The sequence below is a fragment of the Daphnia pulicaria genome, chromosome 7, assembly GCF_021234035.1.
Source record: "Daphnia pulicaria isolate SC F1-1A chromosome 7, SC_F0-13Bv2, whole genome shotgun sequence".
Taxonomy (NCBI): Eukaryota; Metazoa; Arthropoda; class Branchiopoda; order Diplostraca; family Daphniidae; genus Daphnia; species Daphnia pulicaria.
In genome coordinates this window covers 15,432,626-15,447,764 of record NC_060919.1, presented here as the reverse complement: position 1 = coordinate 15,447,764, position 15,139 = coordinate 15,432,626, and the positions used below count along the sequence as shown (strand labels likewise).

The 15,139-nt window shown below is 45.2% G+C and overlaps 2 protein-coding genes across 6 annotated transcripts; one reads left to right on the top strand and one right to left on the bottom strand.

The window, feature by feature from the left end:
* Positions 1 to 5,911: 5,911 nt before the first annotated feature.
* On the top strand, positions 5,912 to 6,942 carry LOC124348468. 3 transcript variants are annotated; one of them, XM_046798688.1, is made up of 6 exons: positions 5,937 to 5,962; positions 6,032 to 6,097; positions 6,154 to 6,267; positions 6,342 to 6,425; positions 6,486 to 6,578; positions 6,643 to 6,942. In XM_046798688.1, the coding sequence occupies exons 3-6, from the start codon at positions 6,156 to 6,158 to the stop codon at positions 6,792 to 6,794; spliced, it is 441 nt and encodes a 146-aa protein (XP_046654644.1). In that variant the 5' UTR covers positions 5,937 to 5,962; positions 6,032 to 6,097; positions 6,154 to 6,155; the 3' UTR covers positions 6,795 to 6,942. The 3 variants fall into 3 exon arrangements, with proteins under 3 accessions (XP_046654645.1, XP_046654646.1, XP_046654644.1); XM_046798689.1 differs by having other exon boundaries at positions 5,912 to 6,097; positions 6,664 to 6,942; XM_046798690.1 differs by having other exon boundaries at positions 5,912 to 6,097; positions 6,657 to 6,942.
* A 3,701-nt stretch (positions 6,943 to 10,643) lies between these two features.
* Positions 10,644 to 11,588, bottom strand: LOC124348459. Of its 3 annotated transcripts, XM_046798678.1 has the most exons (6): positions 11,538 to 11,563; positions 11,403 to 11,468; positions 11,233 to 11,346; positions 11,075 to 11,158; positions 10,922 to 11,014; positions 10,644 to 10,843 (listed from the first exon to the last, which is right to left on the bottom strand). In XM_046798678.1, the coding sequence occupies exons 3-6, from the start codon at positions 11,342 to 11,344 to the stop codon at positions 10,752 to 10,754; spliced, it is 381 nt and encodes a 126-aa protein (XP_046654634.1). In that variant the 5' UTR covers positions 11,345 to 11,346; positions 11,403 to 11,468; positions 11,538 to 11,563; the 3' UTR covers positions 10,644 to 10,751. The 3 variants fall into 3 exon arrangements, with proteins under 3 accessions (XP_046654634.1, XP_046654636.1, XP_046654633.1); XM_046798680.1 differs by having other exon boundaries at positions 10,644 to 10,857; positions 11,403 to 11,588; XM_046798677.1 differs by having other exon boundaries at positions 11,403 to 11,588.
* Positions 11,589 to 15,139: the final 3,551 nt, after the last annotated feature.

The window sequence follows — 15,139 nt, the reverse complement described above, 5'->3', positions numbered from 1 at the left end:
ATGTGTAAATCAATGTCCAATACACCATTTCAAGTCTATTGAATCAATAAATTCATAGAGCAATTCAAGAAGAAAAAGTTTTAGAAAAATGCACAGCACAGTCACAGCATGCTTTTCTATCATTTATAAAGGTAATTATCATTCTGAATAAGTGTGGAATATGCTATTCTACAATAAAATCACAAGATAACTCCTTATAAGTTGCATTGTCGTTGAAGAGGTTCGCCAAGGTTCGCCAAGGTTCGCCAAGGTTCGCCAAGGTTCGCCAAGGTTCGCCAAGGTTCGCCAAGGTTCGCCAAGGTTCGCCAAGGTTCGCCAAGGTTCGCCAAGGTTCGCCAAGGTTCGCCAAGGTTCGCCAAGGTTCGCCAAGGTTCGCCAAGGTTCGCCAAGGTTCGCCAAGGTTCGCCAAGGTTCGCCAAGGTTCGCCAAGGTTCGCCAAGGTTCGCCAAGGTTCGCCAAGGTTCGCCAAGGTTCGCCAAGGTTCGCCAAGGTTCGCCAAGGTTCGCCAAGGTTCGCCAAGGTTCGCCAAGGTTCGCCAAGGTTCGCCAAGGTTCGCCAAGGTTCGCCAAGGTTCGCCAAGGTTCGCCAAGGTTCGCCAAGGTTCGCCAAGGTTCGCCAAGGTTCGCCAAGGTTCGCCAAGGTTCGCCAAGGTTCGCCAAGGTTCGCCAAGGTTCGCCAAGGTTCGCCAAGGTTCGCCAAGGTTCGCCAAGGTTCGCCAAGGTTCGCCAAGGTTCGCCAAGGTTCGCCAAGGTTCGCCAAGGTTCGCCAAGGTTCGCCAAGGTTCGCCAAGGTTCGCCAAGGTTCGCCAAGGTTCGCCAAGGTTCGCCAAGGTTCGCCAAGGTTCGCCAAGGTTCGCCAAGGTTCGCCAAGGTTCGCCAAGGTTCGCCAAGGTTCGCCAAGGTTCGCCAAGGTTCGCCAAGGTTCGCCAAGGTTCGCCAAGGTTCGCCAAGGTTCGCCAAGGTTCGCCAAGGTTCGCCAAGGTTCGCCAAGGTTCGCCAAGGTTCGCCAAGGTTCGCCAAGGTTCGCCAAGGTTCGCCAAGGTTCGCCAAGGTTCGCCAAGGTTCGCCAAGGTTCGCCAAGGTTCGCCAAGGTTCGCCAAGGTTCGCCAAGGTTCGCCAAGGTTCGCCAAGGTTCGCCAAGGTTCGCCAAGGTTCGCCAAGGTTCGCCAAGGTTCGCCAAGGTTCGCCAAGGTTCGCCAAGGTTCGCCAAGGTTCGCCAAGGTTCGCCAAGGTTCGCCAAGGTTCGCCAAGGTTCGCCAAGGTTCGCCAAGGTTCGCCAAGGTTCGCCAAGGTTCGCCAAGGTTCGCCAAGGTTCGCCAAGGTTCGCCAAGGTTCGCCAAGGTTCGCCAAGGTTCGCCAAGGTTCGCCAAGGTTCGCCAAGGTTCGCCAAGGTTCGCCAAGGTTCGCCAAGGTTCGCCAAGGTTCGCCAAGGTTCGCCAAGGTTCGCCAAGGTTCGCCAAGGTTCGCCAAGGTTCGCCAAGGTTCGCCAAGGTTCGCCAAGGTTCGCCAAGGTTCGCCAAGGTTCGCCAAGGTTCGCCAAGGTTCGCCAAGGTTCGCCAAGGTTCGCCAAGGTTCGCCAAGGTTCGCCAAGGTTCGCCAAGGTTCGCCAAGGTTCGCCAAGGTTCGCCAAGGTTCGCCAAGGTTCGCCAAGGTTCGCCAAGGTTCGCCAAGGTTCGCCAAGGTTCGCCAAGGTTCGCCAAGGTTCGCCAAGGTTCGCCAAGGTTCGCCAAGGTTCGCCAAGGTTCGCCAAGGTTCGCCAAGGTTCGCCAAGGTTCGCCAAGGTTCGCCAAGGTTCGCCAAGGTTCGCCAAGGTTCGCCAAGGTTCGCCAAGGTTCGCCAAGGTTCGCCAAGGTTCGCCAAGGTTCGCCAAGGTTCGCCAAGGTTCGCCAAGGTTCGCCAAGGTTCGCCAAGGTTCGCCAAGGTTCGCCAAGGTTCGCCAAGGTTCGCCAAGGTTCGCCAAGGTTCGCCAAGGTTCGCCAAGGTTCGCCAAGGTTCGCCAAGGTTCGCCAAGGTTCGCCAAGGTTCGCCAAGGTTCGCCAAGGTTCGCCAAGGTTCGCCAAGGTTCGCCAAGGTTCGCCAAGGTTCGCCAAGGTTCGCCAAGGTTCGCCAAGGTTCGCCAAGGTTCGCCAAGGTTCGCCAAGGTTCGCCAAGGTTCGCCAAGGTTCGCCAAGGTGTGCAGCACGTGCGTGCACGTGCAGCACGTGTGCTGCTTCGCCAGGCACTTGAAGTTGCTATAATATTTATATCACTTGTTAAAACCATTTTTTAAATTACAGTATGTGTGAATCAATGTCTAATACACCATTTCAAGTCTATTGAATCAATAAATTCATAGAGCAATTCAAGAAGAAAAAGTTTTAGAAAAATGCACAACACAGTCACATCATGCTTTTCTATCATTTATAAAGGTTATTATCATTCTGAATAAGTGTGGAATTTTTATTCTACAATAAAACCACGAGATAATTCCTTATAAGTGATATCTTGCTTTGGCGAGCTGGGAAACACCACTGGCCAGCACAGAACAGCACAGCACAGCACGCCAAGCTTCGCCAAGCTTCAGGCTCAGGCTCAGGCTCAGGCTCAGCTCAGGCCAGGTATGCTAAGCTAAGTTGTGCATTTTTCTAAAACATTTTCTTCATCAATTGCTCTATGAATTTATTGATTCAAAAGACTTGAAATGGTGTATTGAACATCGAATTACACATCCTGTGATAAAGATATGGTTTTTACAAGTGGAATAAATATTATATCAAATTTAATCTAATAAAAGTGTTTTTTCGAAGTTTCTAGAAGATTTTCTATAAACATTTTTCTAAAACTATTTCTTCGTGAATTGCTTTATGAATTAATTGATTCAATAGACTTGAAATGTTGTACTCGACATCGATTAACATATCCTGTAATAAAAAATGGTTCTAACAAGTATAACAAATATTTTTGCAACATCAGGTTCAGGTTTAGGCTCAGGCTCATTCTAAGGCTCAGGCTCAGGCTCAAGCTCAGGCTTTGATCGTTTGCCAAATTTCGCAAAGGTTCGCCAAGGTTCGCCAAGGTTCGCCAAGGTTCGCCAAGGTTCGCCAAGGTTCGCCAAGGTTCGCCAAGGTTCGCCAAGGTTCGCCAAGGTTCGCCAAGGTTCGCCAAGGTTCGCCAAGGTTCGCCAAGGTTCGCCAAGGTTCGCCAAGGTTCGCCAAGGTTCGCCAAGGTTCGCCAAGGTTCGCCAAGGTTCGCCAAGGTTCGCCAAGGTTCGCCAAGGTTCGCCAAGGTTCGCCAAGGTTCGCCAAGGTTCGCCAAGGTTCGCCAAGGTTCGCCAAGGTTCGCCAAGGTTCGCCAAGGTTCGCCAAGGTTCGCCAAGGTTCGCCAAGGTTCGCCAAGGTTCGCCAAGGTTCGCCAAGGTTCGCCAAGGTTCGCCAAGGTTCGCCAAGGTTCGCCAAGGTTCGCCAAGGTTCGCCAAGGTTCGCCAAGGTTCGCCAAGGTTCGCCAAGGTTCGCCAAGGTTCGCCAAGGTTCGCCAAGGTTCGCCAAGGTTCGCCAAGGTTCGCCAAGGTTCGCCAAGGTTCGCCAAGGTTCGCCAAGGTTCGCCAAGGTTCGCCAAGGTTCGCCAAGGTTCGCCAAGGTTCGCCAAGGTTCGCCAAGGTTCGCCAAGGTTCGCCAAGGTTCGCCAAGGTTCGCCAAGGTTCGCCAAGGTTCGCCAAGGTTCGCCAAGGTTCGCCAAGGTTCGCCAAGGTTCGCCAAGGTTCGCCAAGGTTCGCCAAGGTTCGCCAAGGTTCGCCAAGGTTCGCCAAGGTTCGCCAAGGTTCGCCAAGGTTCGCCAAGGTTCGCCAAGGTTCGCCAAGGTTCGCCAAGGTTCGCCAAGGTTCGCCAAGGTTCGCCAAGGTTCGCCAAGGTTCGCCAAGGTTCGCCAAGGTTCGCCAAGGTTCGCCAAGGTTCGCCAAGGTTCGCCAAGGTTCGCCAAGGTTCGCCAAGGTTCGCCAAGGTTCGCCAAGGTTCGCCAAGGTTCGCCAAGGTTCGCCAAGGTTCGCCAAGGTTCGCCAAGGTTCGCCAAGGTTCGCCAAGGTTCGCCAAGGTTCGCCAAGGTTCGCCAAGGTTCGCCAAGGTTCGCCAAGGTTCGCCAAGGTTCGCCAAGGTTCGCCAAGGTTCGCCAAGGTTCGCCAAGGTTCGCCAAGGTTCGCCAAGGTTCGCCAAGGTTCGCCAAGGTTCGCCAAGGTTCGCCAAGGTTCGCCAAGGTTCGCCAAGGTTCGCCAAGGTTCGCCAAGGTTCGCCAAGGTTCGCCAAGGTTCGCCAAGGTTCGCCAAGGTTCGCCAAGGTTCGCCAAGGTTCGCCAAGGTTCGCCAAGGTTCGCCAAGGTTCGCCAAGGTTCGCCAAGGTTCGCCAAGGTTCGCCAAGGTTCGCCAAGGTTCGCCAAGGTTCGCCAAGGTTCGCCAAGGTTCGCCAAGGTTCGCCAAGGTTCGCCAAGGTTCGCCAAGGTTCGCCAAGGTTCGCCAAGGTTCGCCAAGGTTCGCCAAGGTTCGCCAAGGTTCGCCAAGGTTCGCCAAGGTTCGCCAAGGTTCGCCAAGGTTCGCCAAGGTTCGCCAAGGTTCGCCAAGGTTCGCCAAGGTTCGCCAAGGTTCGCCAAGGTTCGCCAAGGTTCGCCAAGGTTCGCCAAGGTTCGCCAAGGTTCGCCAAGGTTCGCCAAGGTTCGCCAAGGTTCGCCAAGGTTCGCCAAGGTTCGCCAAGGTTCGCCAAGGTTCGCCAAGGTTCGCCAAGGTTCGCCAAGGTTCGCCAAGGTTCGCCAAGGTTCGCCAAGGTTCGCCAAGGTTCGCCAAGGTTCGCCAAGGTTCGCCAAGGTTCGCCAAGGTTCGCCAAGGTTCGCCAAGGTTCGCCAAGGTTCGCCAAGGTTCGCCAAGGTTCGCCAAGGTTCGCCAAGCAACACGGAACTGGTGAGCTAGCTCAAACGCTCGTCCTCAAAATGCGCTCTCAGGGTTAGTAGGGGGGCACTAGTGCTGCCGCGGTGGCCATTTGGTCGTTCGAGATTTGTTGATATCGGCGGCCATTTTATTTTTTCTCAAATAGGTCCGTATATTTTTACTGTATTTTCTTATTTATTATCAACATTTGAGCTTTTTAATGGTGTTATTCGTGCTTTGCTTTTAAATTTACCCTATGTACATCTATTTCCAGTCATTTTGTTTTAATTTTATTACCAGTTTTCTTTCTCTCTCTTCCCTATAGGAACTGTCAAAATGGTAAATTCGTGATTTTAAGGTATATTTATCATATTAAGTAACTCAGTTTATTACATGTGAGATTTCCTTCAGTTACCTGCTTTTTCCCCATCAAAATACCCCTACTTTCTTTGTAAAGTATCAATTATGGGGTATGGCTTGGTCAGTTCGCTAAGTTTTTTCCTTCATTTTACATTCTGTCTATAGGAAGTTTGCAGCCATTCAATTTTATTAACCATTATTCTATTTTTATTGATCCAGGGACCCTTTTCTCTGAAGAAATTACCAGTATTATTGGTTATCAGTGGAATTTTCTTCATCGTGAACTATGAAGGCTGGAATGAGAACATGTAAGTTTTTTTTTATTGGAATTGCTTCCATTATATTTCAATTAATTTAAATATGTTCTTTGATAGCTTCCTGTGTTAAACAACCTCATACACATTCAGATTCAGTTAAATATTCTTAGTTTAGTTAAAATTTTCCTTCGCTCTGAAGCATAGGGTAAAATGGAGTTTTGTTAATTTAAACTTTAATTTGAATTGTTTTAATTGGTTCTCAATTTATTATTATGTTTTGTTTCATATTTTCTTTGTAAACAGTCTAAATTTTGTAAATTTAATTTATTTGTAAATGCAATAAATTTGTTTAATTTGGATACTGTTTAGTACTCAATGCAGACGCATCTTTCTTTACTTGTTTACATTTTTCAGTTCGGCTGTCCCCACTGTCAACTGTAATATACTGCGTTTTTTTTAAGTTTGTAATTGGATTTTATAATTATAGAGTAGCTATTTAACTCGTTTTATTGGAAATATGTAACGTAAAGGTTGTGATTTAAGAAGCGAAGAACAAAAGGCTCGAGTTAAGAAGTACAATGACAGTCGAAGAAAAGGTTTGTTTTTCGTAGACATATGAAACATTTCAAATGTTAAATTTGCTTTATTCAAGGAATGAAATCTTTCGGACTAGTTGCTAGTGGTGCGAATAACTCAGGAGACGGTTCTAAACAGAACAGTTCTGAACTTGTTGTAGCTCGAAGTAGGAATAAGCAAAAGAGAGATGGTAAACTTGATTGTTTTATTCTTTGTATGATTTATTCGAAAACTACTTTATTGTTCTACTTTCATTGTTTTTAGAAAGTTGTTCTTGGTGCCCAGATATCCATGATCAACCAGCTGATTCATTTGATGTTGAACCAGATTTCAACCAAACTGTACCCCGTAAGAACAGTTTTTTAATGTTTGTAACTTTATCACATTAATTTATTTTTGTGTCCATAGAATTCCTGCAAAGTGCTCTTGAAAGTTTTTCTCTCTTAGAACAAAAGACTGGACTAATTGCTGTGGCTAAAAGTAGGAAGCGTAAAAGAAATGGTAACTGTAATCTTTTTCCTTTGCTTCTACTAAATCATTTTTGGTCTACTTTTATTATTTTCAGAATGTTTTTCTTTGTTTTCAGAGACCCGTGGTCAACCTGTGGATTTGTTTTATGTTTTACACGATGCTTGGTTCACAATGGCAAGAATCAAGTTGAAATGTTTGAAGGCTTTCTGGAGAAAAAAAATTGGTTATGAATTTATTATACTTTAATTTGATATTGTAAACTAAATGTGACAAAATTGTAAGTTTAATATCTTGAAAACTGTCTTAAGAAAAGTTGTTTGAAATAGTTCTTTTAATTGAATGAAACAAGTTTATAGTAGCTTTAGACTATGATATTACATTTTTTTATCCATTTTTTAAATTTAGTACTGTTCAAGGGTATAGTATGGGTATTTGCCTACATGGCTAAGTACATGGGCTTCCACGACGTTGACTCGAACGCCATAACCAGACGGCAAATTCTTCGGAAATTGTACTTTCCCAGTAGAGCTACGCCAGCTGAAAATGGCTGTTGCATTCGACAAACGAATATTGAGTTATAAGAAAAGAATATGAATAAGATAAAATAAGCTTATATAACTAATATGGAAACGCAGTTCTCTTGCTCTAAAACCGAAACGGCCAATTCCTTTAAGGCGAATTTCCTGCAATCCAGCGCACATCTCTTGACTCGATCGGCGATCATTTTCAGATCACCATTTTGGTATCGCTATTACAACCGACAAAATTAATTTGTGCTAGTTAATTTAGATTATACTGAGACAGATAAACCTCCGTCACCACCCGCAAATCGATGTCTTGGATGAATCCGATTAACACAGTGGGCCTTGTAATTTTAGGCAGTAGCCAAATCGCGAAGGAATTGATTTCGGGCCTTTGATAAGTCACCGACATGTAAGACGTCAAAGTCGAGTTGTAAATGTTGACGAAGACGACGAAGACGAAAGTTGCGAAACACCAGGTCACAACGAGGAGTTTCTGCGATGGTTGTCGGCACGGAAAATAGGTCCCTTTTCAACAAAGTGAAGAATTGACTGCGACAGCAGCTTCTAATAGTGCGAGACTGATCGACACTAATGACAATTTCATTTTGATTTACCTTGAGAAACCGTGGCTCCATACAAGTGCCATAAAAAAGTCCCAGCGCTCATCACCGGCCACTCCTAATGCGCAATCGTTTTGTCAGGTCCGACAAAATGACAGAAAGCGCAGAGATTCCAATTTCAGAAGTGATGCCTCCGATCCATATCTGTGTGAAGATATTTATATGATTTTTTTGTGAATAACCTATATAGTCATTATTATGATTCCGATCGAAAAGACGTCGAAGGCGCCGGTAAATGAATTGTTGGCGGTGGTATATTTGACAAGGATGCCGGTGTTGTCGTCGCGTAAACCACAGAATTCAATGGCTTCGTACTGCTCCCGTGAGACAGTCAATGGCAATAAACCTATATCGGCTTCCTGGATTAATTTATTGTTAAACAAATTGTTTTATTAATCTCAGAAAATAAAAGTTGAATAGAAATTGATTTTATTATAGTTTTGTTATTGGCGTACGAGATTGGCGATGGCTCTTATAACGCCGTTCCAAGTTCCGTTGTTCTTGACTCCCAAGGTGTTTTCTCGAGCAGGGAATATTATGTAACTATAATTTTTGTGTTAAAACAGTCTTAGTAACAATTGCTGCCTTTCGTGAACAAACCGAGAAAGACTTACGTGAACTTTAGCTTCTGAGATAAGTAGAGTAAAAGATGATACATGTGGTTTGAATACCCAGTAATGTGGCCGGATGAATTACGCAAAATGGAAATGTATAGGGTGGAAACTGAAAAGTGAATCATTTACGTAAAAATAACCAATGTAGAAGTACAATTACATTTTATTAATCTTTTTCAAATATATATGTCCATGCCTCGCAAGTTGAAATCGCTGCTATTAGTTGCGCTCGTGATACCAATAACGGAAAGAGTGCTGATAAATATTGAAATTTCAAATCTAGGCCACTTCCCGCGCGCTTGTTTATTTGTTGATTCCAAATCTTTTCCAACGAATTTTTCCCGTTCACGCTCACGAGTTTGAACGGTGGCCACCAGAGCGTGTTGCCCTTTTTCAAACTTTCCCAAAAAATCCAAATGGTTCATAATCATTTAAAATAAAATGCACAACTTTCAAAATTAGAAAACTACACACATTTTATTATAGCGGGAAAAAGCAGAGAAAGATGAACTGATGCGCGGCGCTAATCAGCAATAGGAAAAAAGAAACTAAAGAGAAACAAATTCAAATGTTCGAATCGTTCGCTGTTTTTACGAGCTGATCATGAGCGGCGTAAATCAAAAATTCCCCCCAGAAAAAAATTTTCATCTTCATCTGTGGATGATTTCTCGCTTTGATGCGGCACATAAACACACGGCCATGTTATGCCCATTCATTTCCTCGTAAAATCACAAAAAAACCTTTGAAAAATGTTTTTCCCTGTTTCTATCCTTTCATCAATAAAAAGTGGAAAGATTCTTTGGTTGTGTATTGTTATACTATATTCTCACACAAATCAGCACCCCGGTCCATAGCAGAGATGTGTGTGTAGCTCTAGTTTAACAGCAGCAAACCAAATATCCATCCATCTATCTATCCGTTGTTTGTTTTTATTTCGGTGCAAGACTCTTAAAAAACAAATCCCAAAAACTTTGTGTTTTCTTTGGGCTTTTTTGCTGGTCAAAGCCAAAATATCTAAAAGGCATCACTTTCAATGTATACACGTACAACGTATAAAAACCAATAAAACCGTGGAGAAATAAAAAAGGAAATTGTTTGGTTTTTTTTTCTTTTGTTTTTTTACGCACTGAAAGGTAATTCCCTCACTCCCTTTTTTCTCTTAAGACTATTTTTTTTACTTTCCCGATCAGAATCGCCCTTTTTTTCTTACGTTCAGTCGTGCAGGAAGCCGCTCTTTGGGAGAATGAGACTACTGGGCCCCGGCCCGGCGCGATTGGCGGTCGTGATCCGGTCAAATTCGGTCGCGGGAGAGTGAGCACAGAACACAGCAGCACGGGAGTGTATATATTTTATTTCCAGTCATGTTGACTATTATTCAAAATAAAAAAAATACACTGTAAATAACAATAGGCCTAATAATAAAAACGTTCATAAAGTTTAAAAACGAAAATCAAACAAAAGGAATATGTTTTTATTTATTTTTCTGACATCTCTTTATAGGTTATGTGTGTATGCGTCAGTAAGAGCAGCAGAGTCAATCAGTAAATCTCAAAACTGAGACAAGCATCATCTCTCTTTTGGCTGCAGTTGCAGCAGCGCTTGAGAGAACAAATCAAAGCTACATTACGTAATATATAGACAGCGAGAAACGTTCGAGAGCAGAAAATAAAATTGAAACAAAAAAATGGTTTTTGAAAAATGGTGCCCTTAAACAACACACAACCACTCGAACAATAAAAGTTAATTAAATGTTAGAATAACTGCGCAATATAGATACACTTTGAGCGAGAGCAGCAGCGCAGTGCAACTGCAGGTCTAAAACGTCTAACTGTTATCGCCCGTTGTTATAGACATTTCGTCATGTTACTTTCGTTGTTTTTCTTTTTAAATTTTAATTATTATTCTCTTCTTCCTCCCTCCTCTCTCAGTGATAATAGAGTGAAAAATGGACGCATTAGTGGGTCGTTATTTCAGTTTGACCAGCTGAAAAACTCGAGCAAAAATTTTTCACAGAAAAATGAACGACGAGATTTCACGCGAAAAAACCAGTGAGGTACCATCGAGAGCTGCTACCTGCACACACAGACACTTGAAGCGTTCTTAATGATAAGGTGCTGTTATGTCCTCCAGCAAGACGTGTGTAAATGTGAACGAAGAAAAAGAAAAAATAAAGAAAATCAAATATAACAAACGACCCGCTGAAGATTTTTCTCCGTGTTAAAACACGGACATAAAAAATGCCGACATTTAAGAAATGGATAAAAAACTGTAATATCATAGTCTAAAGCTACTATATAAACTAGTTTCATTCAATTAAAAGAACTATTTCAAACAACTTTTCCAAGACAGTTTTCAAGATATTAAACTTACAATTTTGTCACATTTAGTTTACAATATCAAATTAAAGTATTATAAATTCATAACCAATTATTTTTCCAGAAAGCCTTAAAACATTTCAACTTGATTCTTGCCATTGTGAACCAAGCATCGTGTGAAACATAAAACAAATCCACAGGTTGACCACGGGTCTCTGAAAACTAAGAAAAACATTCTGAAAATAATAAAAGTAGACCAAAAATGATTTAGTAGAAGCAAAGGAAAAAGATTAGAGTTACCATTTCTTTTACGCTTCCTACTTTTAGCCAAAGCAATTAGTCCAGTCTTTTGTTCTAAGAGAGAAAAACTTTCAAGAGCACTTTGCAGGAATTCTATGGACACAAAAATAAATTAATGTGATAAAGTTACAAACATTAAAAAACTGTTCTTACGGGGTACAGTTTGGTTGAAATCTGGTTCAACATCAAATGAATCAGCTGGTTGATCATGGATATCTGGGCACCAAGAACAACTTTCTAAAAACAATAAAAGTAGAACAATAAAGTAGTTTTCGAATAAATCATACAAAGAATAAAACAATCAAGTTTACCATCTCTCTTTTGCTTATTCCTACTTCGAGCTACAACAAGTTCAGAACTGTTCTGTTTAGAACCGTCTCCTGAGTTATTCGCACCACTAGCAACTAGTCCGAAAGATTTCATTCCTTGAATAAAGCAAATTTAACATTTGAAATGTTTCATATGTCTACGAAAAACAAACCTTTTCTTCGACTGTCATTGTACTTCTTAACTCGAGCCTTTTGTTCTTCGCTTCTTAAATCACAACCTTTACGTTACATATTTCCAATAAAACGAGTTAAATAGCTACTCTATAATTATAAAATCCAATTACAAACTTAAAAAAAACGCAGTATATTACAGTTGACAGTGGGGACAGCCGAACTGAAAAATGTAAACAAGTAAAGAAAGATGCGTCTGCATTGAGTACTAAACAGTATCCAAATTAAACAAATTTATTGCATTTACAAATAAATTAAATTTACAAAATTTAGACTGTTTACAAAGAAAATATGAAACAAAACATAATAATAAATTGAGAACCAATTAAAACAATTCAAATTAAAGTTTAAATTAACAAAACTCCATTTTACCCTATGCTTCAGAGCGAAGGAAAATTTTAACTAAACTAAGAATATTTAACTGAATCTGAATGTGTATGAGGTTGTTTAACACAGGAAGCTATCAAAGAACATATTTAAATTAATTGAAATATAATGGAAGCAATTCCAATAAAAAAAAACTTACATGTTCTCATTCCAGCCTTCATAGTTCACGATGAAGAAAATTCCACTGATAACCAATAATACTGGTAATTTCTTCAGAGAAAAGGGTCCCTGGATCAATAAAAATAGAATAATGGTTAATAAAATTGAATGGCTGCAAACTTCCTATAGACAGAATGTAAAATGAAGGAAAAAACTTAGCGAACTGACCAAGCCATACCCCATAATTGATACTTTACAAAGAAAGTAGGGGTATTTTGATGGGGAAAAAGCAGGTAACTGAAGGAAATCTCACATGTAATAAACTGAGTTACTTAATATGATAAATATACCTTAAAATCACGAATTTACCATTTTGACAGTTCCTATAGGGAAGAGAGAGAAAGAAAACTGGTAATAAAATTAAAACAAAATGACTGGAAATAGATGTACATAGGGTAAATTTAAAAGCAAAGCACGAATAACACCATTAAAAAGCTCAAATGTTGATAATAAATAAGAAAATACAGTAAAAATATACGGACCTATTTGAGAAAAAATAAAATGGCCGCCGATATCAACAAATCTCGAACGACCAAATGGCCACCGCGGCAGCACTAGCCCCCCCTACTAACCCTGAGAGCGCATTTTGAGGACGAGCGTTTGAGCTAGCTCACCAGTTCCGTGTTGTCGCCAAGGTTCGCCAAGGTTCGCCAAGGTTCGCCAAGGTTCGCCAAGGTTCGCCAAGGTTCGCCAAGGTTCGCCAAGGTTCGCCAAGGTTCGCCAAGGTTCGCCAAGGTTCGCCAAGGTTCGCCAAGGTTCGCCAAGGTTCGCCAAGGTTCGCCAAGGTTCGCCAAGGTTCGCCAAGGTTCGCCAAGGTTCGCCAAGGTTCGCCAAGGTTCGCCAAGGTTCGCCAAGGTTCGCCAAGGTTCGCCAAGGTTCGCCAAGGTTCGCCAAGGTTCGCCAAGGTTCGCCAAGGTTCGCCAAGGTTCGCCAAGGTTCGCCAAGGTTCGCCAAGGTTCGCCAAGGTTCGCCAAGGTTCGCCAAGGTTCGCCAAGGTTCGCCAAGGTTCGCCAAGGTTCGCCAAGGTTCGCCAAGGTTCGCCAAGGTTCGCCAAGGTTCGCCAAGGTTCGCCAAGGTTCGCCAAGGTTCGCCAAGGTTCGCCAAGGTTCGCCAAGGTTCGCCAAGGTTCGCCAAGGTTCGCCAAGGTTCGCCAAGGTTCGCCAAGGTTCGCCAAGGTTCGCCAAGGTTCGCCAAGGTTCGCCAAGGTTCGCCAAGGTTCGCCAAGGTTCGCCAAGGTTCGCCAAGGTTCGCCAAGGTTCGCCAAGGTTCGCCAAGGTTCGCCAAGGTTCGCCAAGGTTCGCCAAGGTTCGCCAAGGTTCGCCAAGGTTCGCCAAGGTTCGCCAAGGTTCGCCAAGGTTCGCCAAGGTTCGCCAAGGTTCGCCAAGGTTCGCCAAGGTTCGCCAAGGTTCGCCAAGGTTCGCCAAGGTTCGCCAAGGTTCGCCAAGGTTCGCCAAGGTTCGCCAAGGTTCGCCAAGGTTCGCCAAGGTTCGCCAAGGTTCGCCAAGGTTCGCCAAGGTTCGCCAAGGTTCGCCAAGGTTCGCCAAGGTTCGCCAAGGTTCGCCAAGGTTCGCCAAGGTTCGCCAAGGTTCGCCAAGGTTCGCCAAGGTTCGCCAAGGTTCGCCAAGGTTCGCCAAGGTTCGCCAAGGTTCGCCAAGGTTCGCCAAGGTTCGCCAAGGTTCGCCAAGGTTCGCCAAGGTTCGCCAAGGTTCGCCAAGGTTCGCCAAGGTTCGCCAAGGTTCGCCAAGGTTCGCCAAGGTTCGCCAAGGTTCGCCAAGGTTCGCCAAGGTTCGCCAAGGTTCGCCAAGGTTCGCCAAGGTTCGCCAAGGTTCGCCAAGGTTCGCCAAGGTTCGCCAAGGTTCGCCAAGGTTCGCCAAGGTTCGCCAAGGTTCGCCAAGGTTCGCCAAGGTTCGCCAAGGTTCGCCAAGGTTCGCCAAGGTTCGCCAAGGTTCGCCAAGGTTCGCCAAGGTTCGCCAAGGTTCGCCAAGGTTCGCCAAGGTTCGCCAAGGTTCGCCAAGGTTCGCCAAGGTTCGCCAAGGTTCGCCAAGGTTCGCCAAGGTTCGCCAAGGTTCGCCAAGGTTCGCCAAGGTTCGCCAAGGTTCGCCAAGGTTCGCCAAGGTTCGCCAAGGTTCGCCAAGGTTCGCCAAGGTTCGCCAAGGTTCGCCAAGGTTCGCCAAGGTTCGCCAAGGTTCGCCAAGGTTCGCCAAGGTTCGCCAAGGTTCGCCAAGGTTCGCCAAGGTTCGCCAAGGTTCGCCAAGGTTCGCCAAGGTTCGCCAAGGTTCGCCAAGGTTCGCCAAGGTTCGCCAAGGTTCGCCAAGGTTCGCCAAGGTTCGCCAAGGTTCGCCAAGGTTCGCCAAGGTTCGCCAAGGTTCGCCAAGGTTCGCCAAGGTTCGCCAAGGTTCGCCAAGGTTCGCCAAGGTTCGCCAAGGTTCGCCAAGGTTCGCCAAGGTTCGCCAAGGTTCGCCAAGGTTCGCCAAGGTTCGCCAAGGTTCGCCAAGGTTCGCCAAGGTTCGCCAAGGTTCGCCAAGGTTCGCCAAGGTTCGCCAAGGTTCGCCAAGGTTCGCCAAGGTTCGCCAAGGTTCGCCAAGGTTCGCCAAGGTTCGCCAAGGTTCGCCAAGGTTCGCCAAGGTTCGCCAAGGTTCGCCAAGGTTCGCCAAGGTTCGCCAAGGTTCGCCAAGGTTCGCCAAGGTTCGCCAAGGTTCGCCAAGGTTCGCCAAGGTTCGCCAAGGTTCGCCAAGGTTCGCCAAGGTTCGCCAAGGTTCGCCAAGGTTCGCCAAGGTTCGCCAAGGTTCGCCAAGGTTCGCCAAGGTTCGCCAAGGTTCGCCAAGGTTCGCCAAGGTTCGCCAAGGTTCGCCAAGGTTCGCCAAGGTTCGCCAAGGTTCGCCAAGGTTCGCCAAGGTTCGCCAAGGTTCGCCAAGGTTCGCCAAGGTTCGCCAAGGTTCGCCAAGGTTCGCCAAGGTTCGCCAAGGTTCGCCAAGGTTCGCCAAGGTTCGCCAAGGTTCGCCAAGGTTCGCCAAGGTTCGCCAAGGTTCGCCAAGGTTCGCCAAGGTTCGCCAAGGTTCGCCAAGGTTCGCCAAGGTTCGCCAAGGTTCGCCAAGGTTCGCCAAGGTTCGCCAAGGTTCGCCAAGGTTCGCCAAGGTTCGCCAAGGTTCGCCAAGGTTCGCCAAGGTTCGCC

What these genes read in the sequence shown, in the direction of transcription:
- LOC124348468 (XM_046798688.1), top strand. Translation starts at nt 6,156, where the DNA reads ATGAAATCTTTCGGACTAGTTGCTAGTGGTGCGAATAACTCAGGAGAC. An exon ending in GAATAAGCAAAAGAGAGATG is followed by an intron (nt 6,268 to 6,341) that starts GTAAACTTGATT and finishes CATTGTTTTTAG; the next exon opens with AAAGTTGTTCTTGGTGCCCA. An exon ending in TAGGAAGCGTAAAAGAAATG is followed by an intron (nt 6,579 to 6,642) that starts GTAACTGTAATC and finishes TATTATTTTCAG; the next exon opens with AATGTTTTTCTTTGTTTTCA.
- LOC124348459 (XM_046798677.1), bottom strand. Translation starts at nt 11,344, where the DNA reads ATGAAATCTTTCGGACTAGTTGCTAGTGGTGCGAATAACTCAGGAGAC. An exon ending in GAATAAGCAAAAGAGAGATG is followed by an intron (nt 11,159 to 11,232) that starts GTAAACTTGATT and finishes TATTGTTTTTAG; the next exon opens with AAAGTTGTTCTTGGTGCCCA. An exon ending in TAGGAAGCGTAAAAGAAATG is followed by an intron (nt 10,844 to 10,921) that starts GTAACTCTAATC and finishes TGTTTTTCTTAG; the next exon opens with TTTTCAGAGACCCGTGGTCA.